This window comes from Carcharodon carcharias (genome assembly GCF_017639515.1).
Source record: "Carcharodon carcharias isolate sCarCar2 chromosome 37 unlocalized genomic scaffold, sCarCar2.pri SUPER_37_unloc_1, whole genome shotgun sequence".
Lineage (NCBI taxonomy): Eukaryota > Metazoa > Chordata > Chondrichthyes > Lamniformes > Lamnidae > Carcharodon > Carcharodon carcharias.
This window is the reverse complement of record NW_024470758.1, coordinates 2,879,840-2,898,303: the sequence shown is the minus strand read 5'-3', so window position 1 is coordinate 2,898,303 and position 18,464 is coordinate 2,879,840. Positions and strand designations below refer to the sequence as shown.

The window sequence follows — 18,464 nt, the reverse complement described above, 5'->3', positions numbered from 1 at the left end:
CGCCATTTCCGCCAACTCCAGCATAATGCCACCGCCAAACACATCTTCCCTTCACCGCACCCCACCCCCACCCCGCACTATCATTTCGTAGGGACCTTCCCCTCCATGACACCCTGGTCCACTCCACCAACACCCCCAAGTCCTCATTCCTTTCCCACGGCACCTTCCCATGCAATCGCAGAAGGTGCAATACCTGCCCCTTTATCTCCTCCCTCCTCACCATCAAAGGCCCCAAACACTCCTTTCAGGTGAGGCAGTGCTTCACTTGCACCTTCTTCAATTTGGTCTACTGTATTCGCTGCTCCCAATGTGGTCTCCTCTACATTGGGGAGACCAAATGCAGACTGGGTGACCGCTTTGCGGAACACCTTCGCTCAGTTTGCAAGCATGACCCAGACCTTCCTGTCCTTGGCCTGCTGCAATGTTCCAGCGAAACCCAACCCAAACTGGAAGAACAGCACTTAATCTTCCGTTAGGTACTTTATAGCCTTCTGGACTTAACATAGAGTTCAACACCTTCAGACCATGAACTCTCTCCTCCATCTTTACCCCCTTTTTAATCCAATTTTTAAAATTTTATTTTTTTTTAAACCTTTTTTAAAATGTTTTTTCCTCCAACCACAACTTCTGACCCCCGCCCCCCGCAAAAAGGGCCATCTGTCACTAGTTTTAATGTTGTGCTTTCACAGAATGCAGACCCTTGTTCTGTTAGTAATATTCTGCTATCTTACCTTCATGCCGCTATCACCACCTGCTTTAGTCTTCAACACTACCAGTAACACTCCCTTTGTCTGTGTTCATGACATTTTTGTCAAATTTATCCTTAGCTCCCACCTACTCCTGACCTATTTTGCTCCACCCCCCGCTTACACAGTATAAAATCCATCACATTTCTATTTCTCTTTAGCCCTGAAGAAAGGTCATACAGACTCAAATCTTAGCCCTGTTTCTCTCTCCATGGAAATTGCCAGGCCTGTTGAGATTTTCCAGCATCCACAGTATTTTGCTTTTATCTGTAGGTCTAGGCGAGGATGGCAGATTTCCTTTCCTGAAGGACATTAGTGAACCCCATGGGTTTTTATAATAGTCAATGATAGCTTCATGGTCACCATTACTGAAGCTAGTTTTATATGCCAGATTTTATTAACTGAATTTAAATTCCACCAGCTGCCATGTGATTTGAACCTGTGATCTCAGAGCATTAGCCTGGGCCTCTGGATTACTACTCAAGTGATATTACTACTGTGCCGCCATCTCCCCATGATAGGTCCAAACCTTTCATAGTGCCTCAACAAGCTGGGCCCTGTTGGGGAAATTAGTACTGGGTTGTAAATGCAGTGTTGCCAGCACTCCAAAAATAAAGAAAGACAACATTTCTGCTTTATCTGAACACTTGTAGTTCTTTAGACTGTGGGGCCAGCTGTGCAACACGTGGGACTTAGTTTCACCACTCTCGTGTTGGCTGCTGCAGTGAACAAGCAGCCACAGCAGGATGAGCCTTCACATTTAAAGGTCCACTCCCCAAATACTTTCAGAAAGGAGCACCACTCATCTGTCGAAGATCGGAGGACGCTTCAGCTTTAAGGATGCCAGCTGTCAGAGGGGCTGAGAGCCAGGGAGCATCCCTCTGAGCTACCTATAGGTAACGCTCCTTGCCCATTCGGTTTGGTATTTACCTCTGGTCCACACCATCATCCTGTACTGCAAGACCCCTACTCTCTACCATGCTGTTAGATCTTGCAATATTGCAACCTGTGCTGTGACAGTGGACTGCTTGCCCACCTGGTTATACCATCATGCTCAGTGTTATTATAACCCTTAGCAATCTGTTACACCTCACCTTGCATAGTACCATAACATTGACCTATCACAGCTACTTGTGTACGGGAGTTGACAGAAAGTGGAGCAGACCTATTCATAATCTCGCCAGCACTTACCCAACATATTTATATCCACTGTAGGCAATAAGATCAAACGTAGTGAGGTCAGTGTGTACTGATATCAGGTAGAGTGCGAGGACGAGGGCCAAAACCTCGATAATAACCCATACTAGAGCTGTACTAGCACAAATTCCGAGCACCTCAGGAGAAAATCTGAAACATAAATACACAGGCCCCATTACCAGCTAAACACATCACTACAGGACATAGCGTTCACTCCCTTGTACATAATCCTAATGGACTAAACTCCTTCCCATTCACTCCCATTCTACACAATCCCAATGGACCCAAACCCCTTCCCATTCACTCCCATTGTACACCATCCCAATGGACCCAAACTCATTCCCATTCACTCCCATTGTAAACAATCCTAATGGACCCAAATCCCTTCCCATTCACTCCCATGGTACACAATCCCAATGGACCCAAATCCCTTCCCATTCACTCCCATTGTACACAATCCCAATGGACCCAAACCCCTTCCCATTCACTCTCATTGTACACAATCCCAATGGACCCAAACCCCTTCCCACTCACTGAAGTGGACTGGGATAGGATTTTAGCAGGAAAAAAATGGTTGATGAACAATGGCAGACATTTAAGAAAATAGTTCATGACTCACAACAAGTGAGGAAGAAGGATACAAGGAAGGGGATAAACCAGCCATGGTTAACCAAGGAAGTTAAGGATAATATCAAATTAAAAGAAAAGACATACAATGCGGCAAAGATTAGTGGTAAGCCAGAGGATTGGGAAAGTTTTAAAAACCGACAAGATATGACCAACAAAATAATAGAGTGAGAAAATAAACTTTGAGGGTAAACTAGCAAGTAATATAAAAATGGACAGTAAGACCTTTAAATATATAAATAGGAAGAGAGACAAAAGTGAACATAGGCCCCTTAGAGATTAAGGCTGGGGAACTAATAATGGGGAACCAGGAAATGGCAGAGGAGTTGAATAAATACTTTGCTTCAGTCTTCACAGTAAAAGAGACTAAGAGCATTCCAAAAATACTAAATAATCATGGGGCAAAAGAGTTGGGGGGTTGGGGGGGTGGGGGGGGGGGGGGAGATAAATACAAAACTATCACCAGAGAAAAAGTACTGGGGAAACTAATAGGGCTAAAGGCCGATAAGTCCCCTGGACCTGATGGGTTGCATCCTAGGGTATTAAGGAAGTAGCCACAGAGATAGTGGATGCGCTGGTAGTAATCTTTCAAGAATCCTTAGATTCTGGAGAAGTCCCAGAGGATTGGAAAACTGCCAATGTAAAACCCTTTTGCAAAAAGGGAGGGAGACAAAAAACAGGTAACTATAGGCCAGTTAGCTTAACATCTGTCATTGGGAAAATGTTAGAGTCTATTATTAAGGGTGTAATAGCTGAGCATTTAGAATTATGTAATCTAATCAAACAGAGTCAGCATGGCTTCATGAAGGGGAAATCATGCCTTACAAATTTATTAGGATTTTTTTGAGGAGGAAACAAGCAGGAAAGATAAAGGCGAACCAGTAGATGTAATATATTTGGATTTCCAAAACACATGCGATAAGTTACTGCAGGTAAGGCTACTTAAGATAAGAGCCCAAGGTGTTGGGGGTAGTAATATTAGCATGGATAGAGGATTGTCTTCAACCAAGGTCTCCTCTCCTCCCCCACCTCCCCCACCACCACCCCCCCCACCCCCACTACAGTGGTTGACAGCGCCTTGACCATGTCCGTCCATTTCGCGCACTTCAGGCTTCACCCTTTTCCCAGCCCTCCCTGAAGCATGATAGGAACCTTTTGTCCTTAACTTTTGCAAATAGAAGACAGAGTTGGGCTAAGGGGTCTTTTTCAGGATGGCAACCTGTAACTAGTGGAGTGCCACAGGGATACGTGCTGCGGCCTCAATTATTTACAATATATATTAATGACTTAGGTGAGGGAAGTGAATGTACTAGCGCCAAATTTGTGGATGATACAAAAATTGGTGGGAAGGCAAGTGGTGAGGATGACACAAGGAGTCTACAGAGGGATATAGAAAGGTTAAGTGAGTGGGCAAAAAAGTGGCAGATGGAATATAATGCAGGAAAATGTGAGGTTATGCACTTTGGCAGGAAGAATAGAGGAGCTGAATATTATTTAAATGGAGAAAGACTGAAGAAAGCTGCAGCACAGAGGGATTTGGAAGCTCTTGGGCACAAATACCAAAAAGCTAATATACAAGTTCAACAGGTAATAGGGAAAGCAAAAGAAACGCTGGCCTTTATTTCAAAAGGAATGGAGTATAAAAACAGGGAAGTCTTACTAAAACTATACAAGGCACTAGTTAGACCACACCTAAAATCCTGTAAACAATTTTGGTCCCCTTATCTATGGAACGATATATTGGCATTGGAGGCAGTTTAGAGGTTCACTAGATTGATTCCAGGTATGGAGGGATTTTCTTTTGAGAGGTTGAGTAGGTTGGGCCTATATTCATTGAAGTTTAGAAGAATGAGAGGTGACCTTATTGAAATATATAAGATTCTTTTGGGGGCTTGACAGGGTAGATGCTAAGAGGTTGTTTCCCCTTGTGAGAGAGTCTAGGACCACGAGGCATAATCTCAGAGTAAGGGGTCACCCATTTAAAACAGAGATGAGGAGGGGTTTCTTCTTTCAGAGGATAGTGAATCTGTGGAATCCTTAACCGCAGAGGGCTGCAGAGGCTGCATCATGAAGTATATTCAAGGCGTAGGTAGACAGATTTTTAATCAGTAAGGGAATCAAGGGTTATGGGGAAAAGGCAGGAAAGTGGAGTTGAGGATTATCAGATCAGCCATGATCTCATTGAGTGGTGGAACAGACTCAATGGACCGAATGGCCTACTTCTGCTCCTACGCCTTATGGTCACTCCCATTATGTTCAATCCCAACGGGCCTAACCCCTTCTCATGCTTTTTCACTGCCCCCTGGTGCTTATGGGGCTCCTGTACTGTTTCTAACGAATGTTTAGTAGAAACCATTAATTAAGAAGTAAAACTAAGGGAAACTTTTCACTCAAAGAGCAACAGAGGGGCAGAATAAACTAGATACCAAAGCGTTGGTAGAGAGATAGGGGATTGGGGTCTCGGGTGAGAAAGTGGAAAAGAGACAGAGTCTTGTTGGGTTGAAAGAGTTTTTCCAGCCACCAGCATGCAGTAAGGTTATAAGATCATGTTTTCAAGCACATTATTCTGATGGCAGCTTTAGGTAAAGTTGATGCTTTGCCAAGCACTGCAGTAAGTGCACCACCACCACCTCCAACTCCAACTCCACTGACAGTGTAGTGTTACACAAAGCCCCCACGGGCACAGTGTAACACTGCCATACTTGAGCACAGAGCAGCACTAATCTGTCGTTGACAGGGCCCTCAACCGTGTCCGGCCCATCTCCCGCGCATCCGCCCTCATGCCTTCTCCTCCCTCCCAGAAACAGGATAGGGTCCCCCTTGTCCTCACTTATCACCCCACCAGCCTCCGCATTCAAAGGATCATCCTCCGCCATTTCCGCCAACTCCAGCATGATGCCACCACCAAACACATCTTCCCTTCACCCCCCCCTATCGGCATTCCGTAGGGATCGCTCCCTCCAGGACACCCTGGTCCACTCCTCCATCACCCCCTACTCCTCAACCCCCTCCTATGGCACCACCCCATGCCCATGCAAAAGATGCAACACCTGCCCCTTTACTTCCTCTCCCCTCACCGTCCAAGGGCCCAAACACTCCTTTCAAGTGAAGCAGCATTTCACTTGCATTTCCCCCAACTTAGTCTACTGCATTCGTTGCTCCCAATGTGGTCTCCTCTACATCGGAGAGGCCAAACGTAAACTGGGCGACCGCTTTGCAGAACACCTGCGGTCTGTCCGCAAGAATGACCCAAACCTCCCTGTTGCTTGCCATTTTAACACTCCACCCTGCTCTCTTGCCCACATGTCTGTCCTTGGCTTGCTGCATTGTTCCAGTGAAGGCCAACGCAAACTGGAGGAACAACACCTCATCTTCTGACTAGGCACTTTACAGCCTTCCAGACTGAATATTGAATTCAACAACTTTAGGTCTTGAGCTCCCTCGTCCATCCCCACCCCCTTTCTGTTTTCCCCTTCCTTTTGTTTTTTCCCAATAAATTATATAGATTTTTCTTTTCCCACCTATTTCCATTATTTTTAAATATTTTAAAATCTTTTATGCTCTCCCCACCCCCACTAGAGCTATACCTTGAGTGCCCTACCATCCATTCTTAATTAGCACATTCGTTTAGATAATATCACCAACTTTAACACCAATGTGCTTTTTTGTTCTATTGTTGGTGACATCTTTTGATGATCTGCTTCTATCACTGCTTGTTTGTCCCTACAACCACACCACCACCCTCCACTTCTCTCTCTCTCTCTCTGCCCCCCCACCCCCCCCCACACACCTTAAACCAGCTTATATTTCAACTCTTTCTTGGACTTGAACTCAAGTTCTGTCGAAGCGTCGAGGACTCGAAACGTCAACTCTTTTCTTCTCCGCCGATGCTGCCAGACCTGCTGAGTTTTTCCAGGTAATTCTGTTTGTTTTGGATTTCCAGCATCCGCAGTTTTTTTTGTTTTTAGCGCTAATCTGGTCTTGCCCCCATTCTAATTTACTACTTCCTATCTCAGTTCCATTTTCCCTCCCCTTATCCAGCCTGTACCCTGAGTCTGCGACTTTTCTGACACCCTCTGAAACTAACAGCTTCTGGACGCTGTCTCTTTTTCATCTTGGACAACAAATCTCTTTGCACCTCTGTCGCCCTATTAGGCTGGCCTGAGGCTCTCTGCTTCTTCCTTGAATGGAGGCCCAGCCAGTCCCCATCTGCTGTCACCCTCCTCCAGCTGGCTGAACTGGTCCTCGCAAGTGAACAACTTCTGCTTTGACTCCACTCACTTCTTCCAGTTAAAGATGCTGCTGTGGGAATCCATACGGATCCTAGCTATGCCTGGCTTTTCCTTGGCCTTGTCGAACATTCATTATTCCAGTCCTACTTGGGTCCCCTCCTTTTTTCCCCCCAGGGCACCGATGACTGTATTGCTATTGCTTCCTTCACTCACCCAAACTGGAAAACTCCTTATTAATCCTGCTTCCAATTCCCACTCCTCCCTTGCTTTCACCTGGCCCATCTCTGGCTCTTCCCTTCCCTTCCTCAGCTTCTCTCCCCCCATTTCTGGGGGTAGGCTGTCAACCAATATCTACTACAAGCCCAGTGACTCCCACAGCAACCTTGATTACATTTCCTCTTGTGCTTCCTTTAAGGGCTCTATACCATTCTGAGTTTCTCTGTTATATTTGTTCTGTTGATTTAACCTTCCATTACAGTGCTTCAAATACGTCTTATTTCATCTTCAACCAAGGACTTCCCCCCTTACTACAGTGGCTGACAGCACCTTGACCATGTCCGTTCCATTTCACGCACTTCAGGCTACACCCCTTCCCCAGCCCTCCCTGAAGCACGATAGGAATCCCTTGTCCTTACCTTTCACTCCAGCAGCTTCCACATTCAATGGATCATCTGCTGGCATTACCACCACCTCCAGCATGATGCCACTGCCAAACACATCTTCCCCACCCAGCCCACTTTCAGTGTCCCAAAGGGATTGTTCACTTTGGAACAAACTGATTCAATCCACTATCCTCCTTCCCTTCCCACTACACCTTCAGCTGCAGAACATGCAAACCTGTCCTTTTACCTGCTCAGTCCTCACCATCTGGAGTCTACGCACACTCCTTTGACGCGATTTGCTTGTACATCTTTCAATTTAGTGTACTGTATTCAATGCTCACGATGCACCCTCCTCCATACCGGGGGAAGCAAATGCAGATTGGGGTGATCGCTTTGCACAACGCCTCCATTCAGTCCACAAGTCTGACCCTGGAGCTTCCGGCCACCTGCCATTTTAATTCTCTGTCCCAGTCTGTCCTTGGGTCTCTTACACTGTTCCAATAAGGGCTCAACGGAAGCTTGACGAACAGTCCCTCACCTTTCAGCCTTTAGGACAATTTCAGATCATCATCACTGCTTGCATTTGTTTCAAGCAGAATCTGTTGGCGATGCTTCTGCCATTGTCATTTACAGCTCCTCTAGATCCACCTTCTTTCTTTCAATGCCCTATTACCACCCGACTTCTGCCATCCTCTCTGCCATCCAATCTCTCCTGCCTTCCTTCCGATCACACGCATTTCCCTTTGATCTTTTCTCCCTTCCTCTTCCTGCCTCTGTGCTTGCTTAAACCTGTTACGTCTCCAACACTTTTCCCATTCTGATGAAAGGCTATCCACCTGGCACACATAGACTAATTTTCCCCCATCGCGGACGCTGCCTGACCTGCTGGGTAATTCCAGCATGTTCTGTTTTTATTTCGGATTTCCAGCACCTGCAGTATTTTTGTTGCTTTTGCAGCAGGACCCCCAGCCGGCCCACTGTAATACTAACCTCTGTTGGATGCCCAGTGCCACCCCAGCCAACAGGATGTACGTAATAAACGCCATGGCTGAAAAATAAAACCAAAGGCAGCAGTCAGCCCTTGCTCTAAAACAACTTTGCATTTATATAACGCCTTTAATGTCATAAAACACCCCAAGGCGCTTCACAGGAGCGCTTTAAAACGAAATAGGACACAGAGCTCCATGAGGAAGTAACAGGGCTGATGTCCGAAAGCTTGTAGATTTTAAGGGCCGTCTTGGAGGAGGTCAGGGCGGTAGGTTTAGGGAGTGGATTCCAGAGGTTAGGGCCCAGGCGATATGGGCTGCTAGTGGAGTAGTGATAAAAATCAGGGATTTTTAAGAGAATCAAACATGTGTTTCATCTCGTTAATCGCTCCAGATGCCAGTGCTGAGGAGTTGGGTCCTGAAGCTCACACTGTTCATCGGGGACACCGAGAAGTGTAAGCGGGACCCACGAGCAATGGGTGGGTGAAGTCAACAAAAGAATGTATTGCCTCCCTGCCCAGAGAGGGGCTAATTCTACATTGTGCAGAGGGTCATGGGGCTGGCACGGGGGGGCGCATGGAATTGGCCATCTACGAGATGGCAGATTGTGGGTGAGAAAACATCACATCCTGAACTAAATTAAACGGCATGTCCAAAATTAAGCACGACATCACAGACTGCAGGGGAGCATGATCCAAGGTCACGGGTTAAAACAAGTTGCGTTTCTGTTGAATTGTGGCTACAATCGCTAGCGTGCTTTGCAGCCCTGACGCTCTGGTACTCATATTCTGTCAGTAATGGGTTAGTGATACTTGCGAGTGATCCAGAAATCTGTTCTATCAGCTTAGACCTTTATGTATGGCATACATGTAAATTGACTTTTGCATTGCCCAGAGAGCTGTTGGGCTTTTTTTTGTATAGAAATGATGACGACACAAATGGGAGATGCACATCAGAAACACAGCCCACAGAGCTAACTACTGGTCAGAACAAGTAATTACACTGTGACAATCGACATAGCAAGGTTGAATGAAAAATATTACTTTGGATGTGTGGTGCCGAGTTCCACATTCTTACCATTCTCTGGATGAACAAGTTTCTCCTAAATTCCCCATTGGCGACTATCTTATATTGATGGCCACTAGCTATGCTCTTCTCCGCAACAGAAAACGTTCTCCCTGTATCCGCTCTATCAAAACCTTTAATCATTTTGAAGACTTTATTAGGTCATCCCTCTGCCTTCTTTCTTCGAGAAATAAAAGACCCAGCCTGTCAGTCCTTGTTGACAGAAGTGTGACTAAAATCTGTGACGACAAGAAGTATTTTTTTTTATTCATTCACAGGATGTGGGCGACGCTGGCTATCTTCTTGAGCAGCTGCAGGCCATGTGGTGTAGGTACACCCACAGTGCTGTTAGGGAGGGAGTTCCAGGGTTTTGACCCAGCAACAGTGAAGAAACAGCCAATGTGGTTCCAAGTCAGGATGGTGTGTATATGATACATAAAACCACTTTGACTTGTTTATCGTGATGCCAAAGTAGATTTAACTTGGTGTAAAACGCAGGAACCTTTCAAATGGCCAAGGTTCATAACGGGAGTAGGAAACTTTCTCATTAGTTAAACTTGCTGCAGATTCTGTGTAGATGGGGTACAAGCTTTGTTCTGAAGGTAGTATATTAAAGATGCAGAGGCTTAGGATCAGGTACAAAGGCCTTGTAAGAAGTGGTCAGGCTAAAGACAGCCTGAAGAAATCTGAATTTAGGTAACTCAGCCTGCATGGTGCTTCCGGGACTGAGTGACAACTCGGTGTCCAGATGGGGATATACTTGGCTATTATCTATCCATTGGTTAGGTTCAGGGTACCACTAAAGACTGTGTGGTGAATAGTCAAAGCCTCAAATACAAGCTACGTTGTGGGTGCAGACCCACGTTTATCAGTACTGACTTTGATGAAGTGATGGGCCTTTTGTTATCTGTGTTTGAGCTGATATGGTATAGGTTCTGTAATGGAGTGAGATCCGCTTTATCCAAAACTGTTTCACTTTTATGTTTAATAAATCTACCACATGGGAGTGGTTGAGGAGAATTGCATAGATGTGTTTATTCAGCTTCCCCTTAAGTGCATGAGATAAAATGAAGGAGGATATAACGATAGGATGAAATGGAATAGGGGTACACAAAATATCAACATCAACGAGTTGGGCTGACTGGGTCATTTCTATGCTGTCCATGCTACATAATGTAGTCTGTAGCCTAAGTAACAAGCTCCGATAGAGTTTAATTCCTCGCTGACTGAAAGCTATGAGAACGAAAGGGCTTGTGGCAACTCCGCCAAAAACAGGAACAAGGGTATTGGCTCAAACCCCAGGCAATTTGTGGAATTCAAGCTTTCAATTGTTTTCAAACTATTTATAAAAGTACACTCTGCCCTTTCCCTTGTGGAATAGTCACATCTCAGGGAGGAAGGCAGTGGTTCCTAGGACATCATCAGTGGCACTCTGAAAACTGCAAACAAGCTTGGGACAGAGGACCAAGGACGATTCTCCTTCCAAGCTCTACAGCTTCTACTCAGCCACAAAAACACAAAAAAAAATGCTGGAAAAACTCAGCGGGTCTGACAGAATCTGTGAAGAGAAACACAGAGTTAACATTTCGAGTCCGTATGACTCTTCTTCAGAGGTAAAAGGGAGTAGAAATGTGGTGAAATATATACTGTTTAAGTTGGGTGGGACAGGTGAAGCTGGGTAGAAGGCCAGCGATAGGTGGAGGCAAAGGAGAGATTGCAAAAGGTGTCATAAACAAAAGGTCATAGGTGGTGGTCCTGGCTAAAGGAGGGGCTGATGGTGACATTAAGAGTAGAAAGCAGAATGTGATAATGGGCAGGCCATTAAACACTCCGGAAAGAAGATCATGAGCAAGTGACAGATGGCCCTGGTGAGGGTGGGGGTGGGGGTGGGGTGGGGTGGGGTTGGGGTGCTGCTGTTGGTGGGAAAAAAGATTGAAAATAAGCTAAAAGCTGGTGATAAAACAACGAATAAGAATGGAAGGAAATTTTAAAAATAACAAAAAGGTATTAAAAAAAAGTCAAAATGAAAAAAATAAAAATGAATGTTGAAAAAAAAGGGATCAAAAAGGGGTGAGGATGGAGGAGAGAGTTCATGGTCTGAAGTTGTTGAACTCAATGTGAAGTCCAGAAGGCTGTAAAGTGCCTTATGCTCAATCTCCCTTTGAATTCACAGCCGAGAATCTGAGATCCAGTGGATTGGGAGTCTGCAGGCCTATAGTGCCAGCCTGTGCCATGGTACGCCACTGCACTTATAGTGCCAACATACTGCCCTCCCAAGCTGCAACGTTTCAAAGGTAAAGGCTCACCAGGCTTCGCACCGCGGTGGATTCCAACTGGGTTACTGCCGAGCGTGTGCGAGCCGCCACCAACCCCCCCGGCAACTCGCTGCAATAGCCACAGCCAACGTGTGTGGCTGGACCGTGGGTAGCAGCAGGGTGCTCAACTAATAGGGCAGCATGCAGCTTGATCTGGATCTTGCCCTCAGCCAAAGTGCATTTCCCAGCAGAATGCGCGGGAGGTCGCAGTCTCCAGGAAACAGTTCGGACTGAGGGCCCCGGCTCATTTTCCTCTCTCCAGCTGGGACAGCATGGCAAACTTAACTTCCCGACGCTAAGGTCCGAGGAGACCAAGGACAGGTTTGGGTCTTTCCCTGGCCCATTTTGAGGGAGCTTAAAATTGAGCAATTTAATCACGGGGTAATGGCAAAACGGCTAAGGCAGATTACAAGTCATTTCACTTAAATTTCCTGGCTCATCAAAGTCGTGCGTTGACAGTAAGAAACCATTTGTCTTCCGCAATTCTGACCTTCAGGCCAGAAAGGATGCTCAACAGGTTCCTTGTTGTCCAATTCACTGGTGTCAGCCGTGGCTCAGTGTTACCCTCCTCACTCGCGAGGTCCTGTTGAGCCCCATGCCGGAGGCCTGGGCACATAACGCAGGCTGACGCTCCACGGCAGCACTGAGGAGCGCTGCACCGTCGGGAGGTGCTGCGCGTCAGCTGAGGTCCCGCCCGCTCTCTCGGGCGGGAGTAAAAGGGTTGCACGGAATTATTGGAAGAAGAGCACGGGAGCTGTTCCGGTGTCCCAGCCGATGCTTAACCCTCAATCTACAACCAAAAAAAAAAATTAATAATCTGGTAATTGCCACACTGTAGGAACCTGTAGTGAGCAGGGTGGCTGCCGTGAGCAGGGTGGCTGCCATGTTTCTCACATTGCAACAGCCCCCAACGTGCTCAGCAGCCGTAATGTGCTTTGGGAAGTTCAGGGGTTGTGAAAGGCGCACAAATACTTCTCAAGACACTGGCACAGAGAAACACCACATTACAAACTCACTTGGAATGTACAGGTCTGGAGCGTTAGCGTGAAAATCCTCTCGTGGGGTCAGCCGTGAGTCGACATGGTATCCAAGCTCCCAATTCTAAGACGAGACAGAAAAATACGCATGAGAGAATCCGAGCCCTGGACTTTCCGCTTCAAACTACAAAAGGAAATGTAACAGTCCAACACCAATTTGCTGCTCTGCCTGGGGCTCGATCAGAACCTTACAGGTGAGAGCTGCCTGTGGTGTTATTTATAATCTGCTCAGCCTGTGCTGCACGTGGGTTGCAATTCTCTCTTTTGATACGGTTCTAAACATTGGAGCTCAGTTTAATAATCCAAAGCATGCTTAAGAGACAAGTGGCAAGCCCCTCCAGGCCTCAGGCTCCGAAAATTGAGTGGAACAGAGGGATACGTTTGGCACTGAAGCATGAAGAACACACTGACTGTAAAAATTATTCTATTCCTACTGAAAATCCTACTACAACCAATGTAAAATGCAAAGTGCTTAAACGGTGAAAACTGAAAAGTCTCTAGGTGGCAAAGGTGGAAATTTTTTTCGCCCTTTTGTCACTAGCGATGGCATGATGCAACTCCACCCCACCCCATGCCTGCCAGGTCAGCGTAAAGATCCCTCTAACTTACATCCCAACACCTGAGCCTCAGGGAGCCAGTCTTACAGCCCCTTGGCATTTCCATGCTGTTGTCTCTCAGAGATGGACATTTGAGTGCCAGGCAACGGCGTGGGCCCATGTCTGCTTGGATTGGCGTCAAGACAGCCAGCTGGATTTTGCTTTGGAATCCTACAGCCAGCAGAGGGGCCCAGCCTATCGGGTCAAGCACGGATTCAACGCGGGGTTCTGGGCTGCAATTATTATCTCCTGCACAAAGCCCCGAGGCGGGTTCAGTACCTGATGCGTGTACGGGAACAGGAGCAGTGCCAGCTTCTTGGTGACATATCTGGTGTCGACCGTGAAGAAATATTTCAGCTTGTTGACGGACACAAACCTGTTCAGCTATCAGAAGGAAGAAAGGAACATGTGGTCAGTGTGGCCCGAGCCTGAGAGATTAATATTACCAGCATGACCCCCATGGCGTTGCTCAGGGCAAATCTGCCGTGCCTGCAAGAGCAGTCGGGTTGAGTGATGTTACCCGGGAAACCGATCGGCTGGTGACCCCAGTCCCACATCACATGGTTGAATCTTGATGCCCTCTGAAGTGGCCTCGGAAGCCAATCTGTTATATAGTTCCTTTGACAGCACCTTCAAAACCCACCTAGAAGGACAAGGACAGCAGACACATGGGGAACACCACCACCTGCAAGTTCCCCTTCAAGCTACACACCATCCTGACTTGGAAATATATCGGCCATTCCTTCACTGTCACTGGGTCAAAATCCTGGAACTCCCTCCCTAACAGCACCGTGGGTGTACCTACACCACAGGGTCTGCAGCGGCTCAAGAAGTCAGCTCACCACCATCTTCTCAAGGGCAATTAGGGATGGGCAACAAATGCTGGTCTTGCCAGCCATGCCCACATCCCGTTAACAGAATGATGCTGTACGTTTGGTTCATTGTGACTGTGCTGGCTCTATGAGAGTTATCCAGTTCGCCTGCTCTTTCCAAACAGCCTTGCAAATATTTCCTTTTCAGGTATTTATCCAATTCCCCTTTTGAAAGTTACTATTGCTCTTTCAGGCAGCGCATTCCAGGTCATTATTCACTTGTGTAAAAAGAAATCCCCATCTTCCCTCCAGTTCTTTTGCCAATTATCTTAAATCTGTACCCTGTGGTTACCGACCCTCCTGCCAGTGGAAAATGTTTCTTCTTATTTACTCCATCAAGGCTCATCATAAACCTCTTCAGAAACACTATCTCTGCTCTGCTGTGAGCAAGCCCAGCTTTTCCAGTCTCTCCACATCCCTGGCACCCTTTCCCAGGCATTGACATCCTTATTGAAGTGTGGACACGATACCTCAGCTTGGGCCTGACGATTGAATGCGAGCTTCATGCTTCCGTTCGTAAAGTAAAGGATCCCGTATACCTTTCTTTAAAAGCAAAACAGCCTTCTCAACTTGTTCGACCTCAGCTGGACTACTGCGTCCAGTTCTGGGAGGAAGGCTGCGAAGGCATTAGAGAGGGTGCAGGAAAGGTTCACGAGAATGGTTCCTGGGATAAGGAACTTCAGTTATGTAGATGGACTGGAGAAGTCAGGACTGTTCCCTTTGGAGAAAAGGTCGAGAGGAGATTTTATAGAGGTGTTCAAAATCATGAAGGGTCTGGACAGAGAGTAGATAGGGAAAACTCTTCCCATTGGTGGAAGGGTCAAGAACAAGAGGACACAGGCTTAAAGTAATTGGCAAAAGGAGCAAAAGCAGCACGAGGGAAATCTTTTCCCACGCAGCAAATGGCTAGAGTCTGGAATGTACTGCCTGAAAGCATGGTGGAGGCAGGTTCAATCGAGGCATTCAAAAGGGAATTAGATTGTTATCTGAAAAGGAAGTATGCGCAGGGTTATGAGGTGGTGGTGGGGGAATGGCACAAGGTGGATGGCTCATTCGGAGAGCTGGTACAGATACGGTGGGCCGAATGGCCTCCTTCTGCACTGTAGATCTCTTTGACTCTGTGTACATGTACCTGCCAGCTTCTCAGGCTTGAAGGGAAGTACACAAACAGTGATTGATCAAGGGGAGACATGGAGAAAACGCTTACACTTATAGGGGGAGACCTGAACTAGAGGCTATCTATACAAAATAATCACTAATAAATCCAATCAGGAATTCAGGGAAAACTTCTTTACCCAGTGCGTGGTGAGAATGTGGAACTCGCCACCACAGGACGTGGTTGAGGTGAACAGTATAGAAGCGAGACAGTTACTTGACGATATGTTGATAGGGTAAGGTGAAGGAGGGTATGAGGAAGCTCGTGTGGAACACAAACACAGGCCTGTTGTGAATGGCCCCTTTTTGTGCTATGGGTGCAATGAAACATTAACAAGTTACTATTTACTTAGGTTAGTACTTGCATTCAATGCATCTTAACAAATTGCAAACAACTGAATGAGCAAGCTGCATCTGTCCAATAAACGGGGTGCTTTAGAGAGTACAGCCAACAACATTGGAATTGATGTTTGCGTCATGGTTATGGCCTCGTGGTAGATATAAGCCATTGCTCATTCCTAACGTGGTTGCTTTACGTAGTGGGAACTGCACCAGCGAGTACACTGTAATTCACTATCATAGACCACCACTGTGATAATCATGAAGCCCGTGCCTCACCCAGTACACAAGGCGACCACCTACCTCTTTATGGACAATGTCTTTTCCTTGGTTGGCGATTGTCGTGCCATAGGCCATGGCAAAATCTGCCACTGGCTCGCTGAGGAAACTGTTGATCGGAAGCCCCACGTCGATTCCTTGGACGGTGTAGCTGGCGGGCTGGGGGTGCTGTGAGGCGCTTGTGTCATCGAAGAGCTGGTTGGGGTCCATCGTGTTGGGGACGGGAGGCCGCACTCTCTGTTTGGGAGCTAGGAAGCAATGCAGACGTTTCCAGTTCACACACAAAAAAAACAACAAACACAGCAGGCGTCGGTGAAAGAACAGATACAAGTATGGGAGGTCACAACTTTGCTTCAATATACATGCACTCTCTATGTAATATATTATATATGATATATATACACACACACACACACACGTCTGGATTCCACTCCATATCAACTCTCCAGGATACCAGACCTGAAACGAACAAATCACATTGGAAGTTGTGGGTTAACCCGGAGTCACGATCCCAACACTGTTCGTTCCGTGTATCCTGGGCACACTCTCAAACTAACAATTAATCCTACTTGGACTTTTGGAAAGGGTTGGAGCCAAAGTTTACCCCCACAAACCAGCCCCCCAACCCACCCCCACCCCTCCCCTCCTCCTTGTGGAGAGCAGAGATTTCTAGGTCTGAGAAGAGAAAGGATGTTACCCATATGGAACATTAGAGACATTTCCCATTCTGGCTTCCTTCCGGTTTGTTCCTCGCTGCAGTCTTTTTTGTGCCGTGGCTCTGCAGGACATACATTCTCTGTACAATGCCCCGTGTGGATCATTCCACTGCCATGATCAACAGGGTCAGTGCGCTGTCCATTCATAAAGTCGCTGGAACTGAACACTTGTCAGATAAGAGACAACTCTATCCAAACATCTGCTCCAGGGCTTCAAGATGGCAACCCAAAGCCATTAATAGATAGAGGAAAATATCCCTTGTTTTAATACCGAACAACCATAGGGCAAATCGTTTGGATGCACACTTCCTTTAAATAAAACAGCAGTGAAACGCATACCATCATCTCAAAACATATCTTCTACCTCCCTGAGAATCTGCACCAACACTGAATGCTTCACCGCCTGAAATAATCTTTTTTGCTCTTCTGATAGCACCCTGGAGGGAGGACTGTCTGTGTGACTTAACTCATGTTAGCGTGAGTGTACATGAGCCGTACAAACAAAGAATTAGGCACTACACACACACCAGCAGTGTTGTGATCTGGAATCCACTGTCTGAAAAGGGTGGTGGAAGCAGATTCAATAGGACCTTTCAAAAGGATATGGCCTTGAAAAAGGGTAATTTACAGGGTCAGAGGAAAGCAGAGAGGGGCGGGACTAAATAGATAGCACTTTCAAAGAACCGGCACTTGCTCGGTGGGCTGAATGGCCTCCTTCTGAGCTGTGTGATTCATGAACACTGCCAGATGAGGTTGAGTGATTCCTTTCCCTATTGAATCCTGTGAACTATGCTATAGCTTTTTGCATTAAGACACAGGTCTGATGCACCTGTAGCTTAATTTATTAATGCCTGATTCACACTGTCCCTGACCCTGGAGACTTGTGGGTCGGTATTCTCAGATCTCCACTGTACTTCAGCACAGGAAATCACTAGGAATGATAGAATGCTAATGCACACGAAACACAGATGTGGCAACAGGAAAGGTGATGCTGTCGTTAACCATCACTCTTTGGTTAATCTCGAAGAGGAAGATCCCATAAACTGGGCATCGAAGATCAGGGTTGAGGTCAGGGGGAATGGGATCCACTCCAGATTGGGGACTATCACATGGTGCTCCTCGGTTAACCTGGCAAGATCAGTTCAGTGAAACTCAGCGACATATGGAATGATGTGGATGTTATGGGCCTCCGCTGACTTCAGAATAATCACTGGCTTAAAGCAATTTTGAATCTTTGAGCCCTGCAAATGCGCTACCCAAATTAAAAGAATTTTCTCATCACGCAATATACAAGGAATGTTCCGAATGTACTATTATTGGGACATAACTTTCTCCCCCCGACATTCCCACTCACATCACCTGCCACTTACACACCCCACCAACCCCCTATCCCCTGCATTCCTGCTCACCAGCCCGCACTGTCACTCACAGGCCTAACCCAGCTCCCCCAATCACCCGCTGGACCGTCGCCAACATACCAACTCATATGCACCACCCCTCAAATTCCCACACCCATCCCCAAATTCCTGCTCCCTAATTTCCCAGCTCCCCCAAATTCCCACCTCACCCCTCAAATCCTCACTCCTACCCCAAATTCCCAACCCCCATTCTCATACCCCTACCCCAAATTCCCACTCCCCATTCTCATACCCCCACCCCAAATTCCCACTCCCCATTCTCATACCCCCACCCCAAATTCC

At 46.8% G+C, this 18,464-nt stretch overlaps 1 protein-coding gene across 1 annotated transcript in view; it reads right to left on the bottom strand.

Moving 5' to 3' along the window:
• Positions 1-18,464, bottom strand: part of yif1a (Yip1 interacting factor homolog A (S. cerevisiae)) — a 64,100-nt gene that overhangs the window by 25,667 nt on the left and 19,969 nt on the right. Inside the window, exons 2-6 of the mRNA XM_041181943.1 lie at positions 16,073-16,296; positions 13,683-13,787; positions 12,787-12,871; positions 8,395-8,452; positions 1,938-2,093 (exon numbers count right to left, since the gene is read on the bottom strand). Of these exons, the coding sequence (XP_041037877.1) occupies positions 1,938-2,093; positions 8,395-8,452; positions 12,787-12,871; positions 13,683-13,787; positions 16,073-16,296 (628 nt within the window). The remainder of the gene's footprint in view (positions 1-1,937; positions 2,094-8,394; positions 8,453-12,786; positions 12,872-13,682; positions 13,788-16,072; positions 16,297-18,464) is intronic.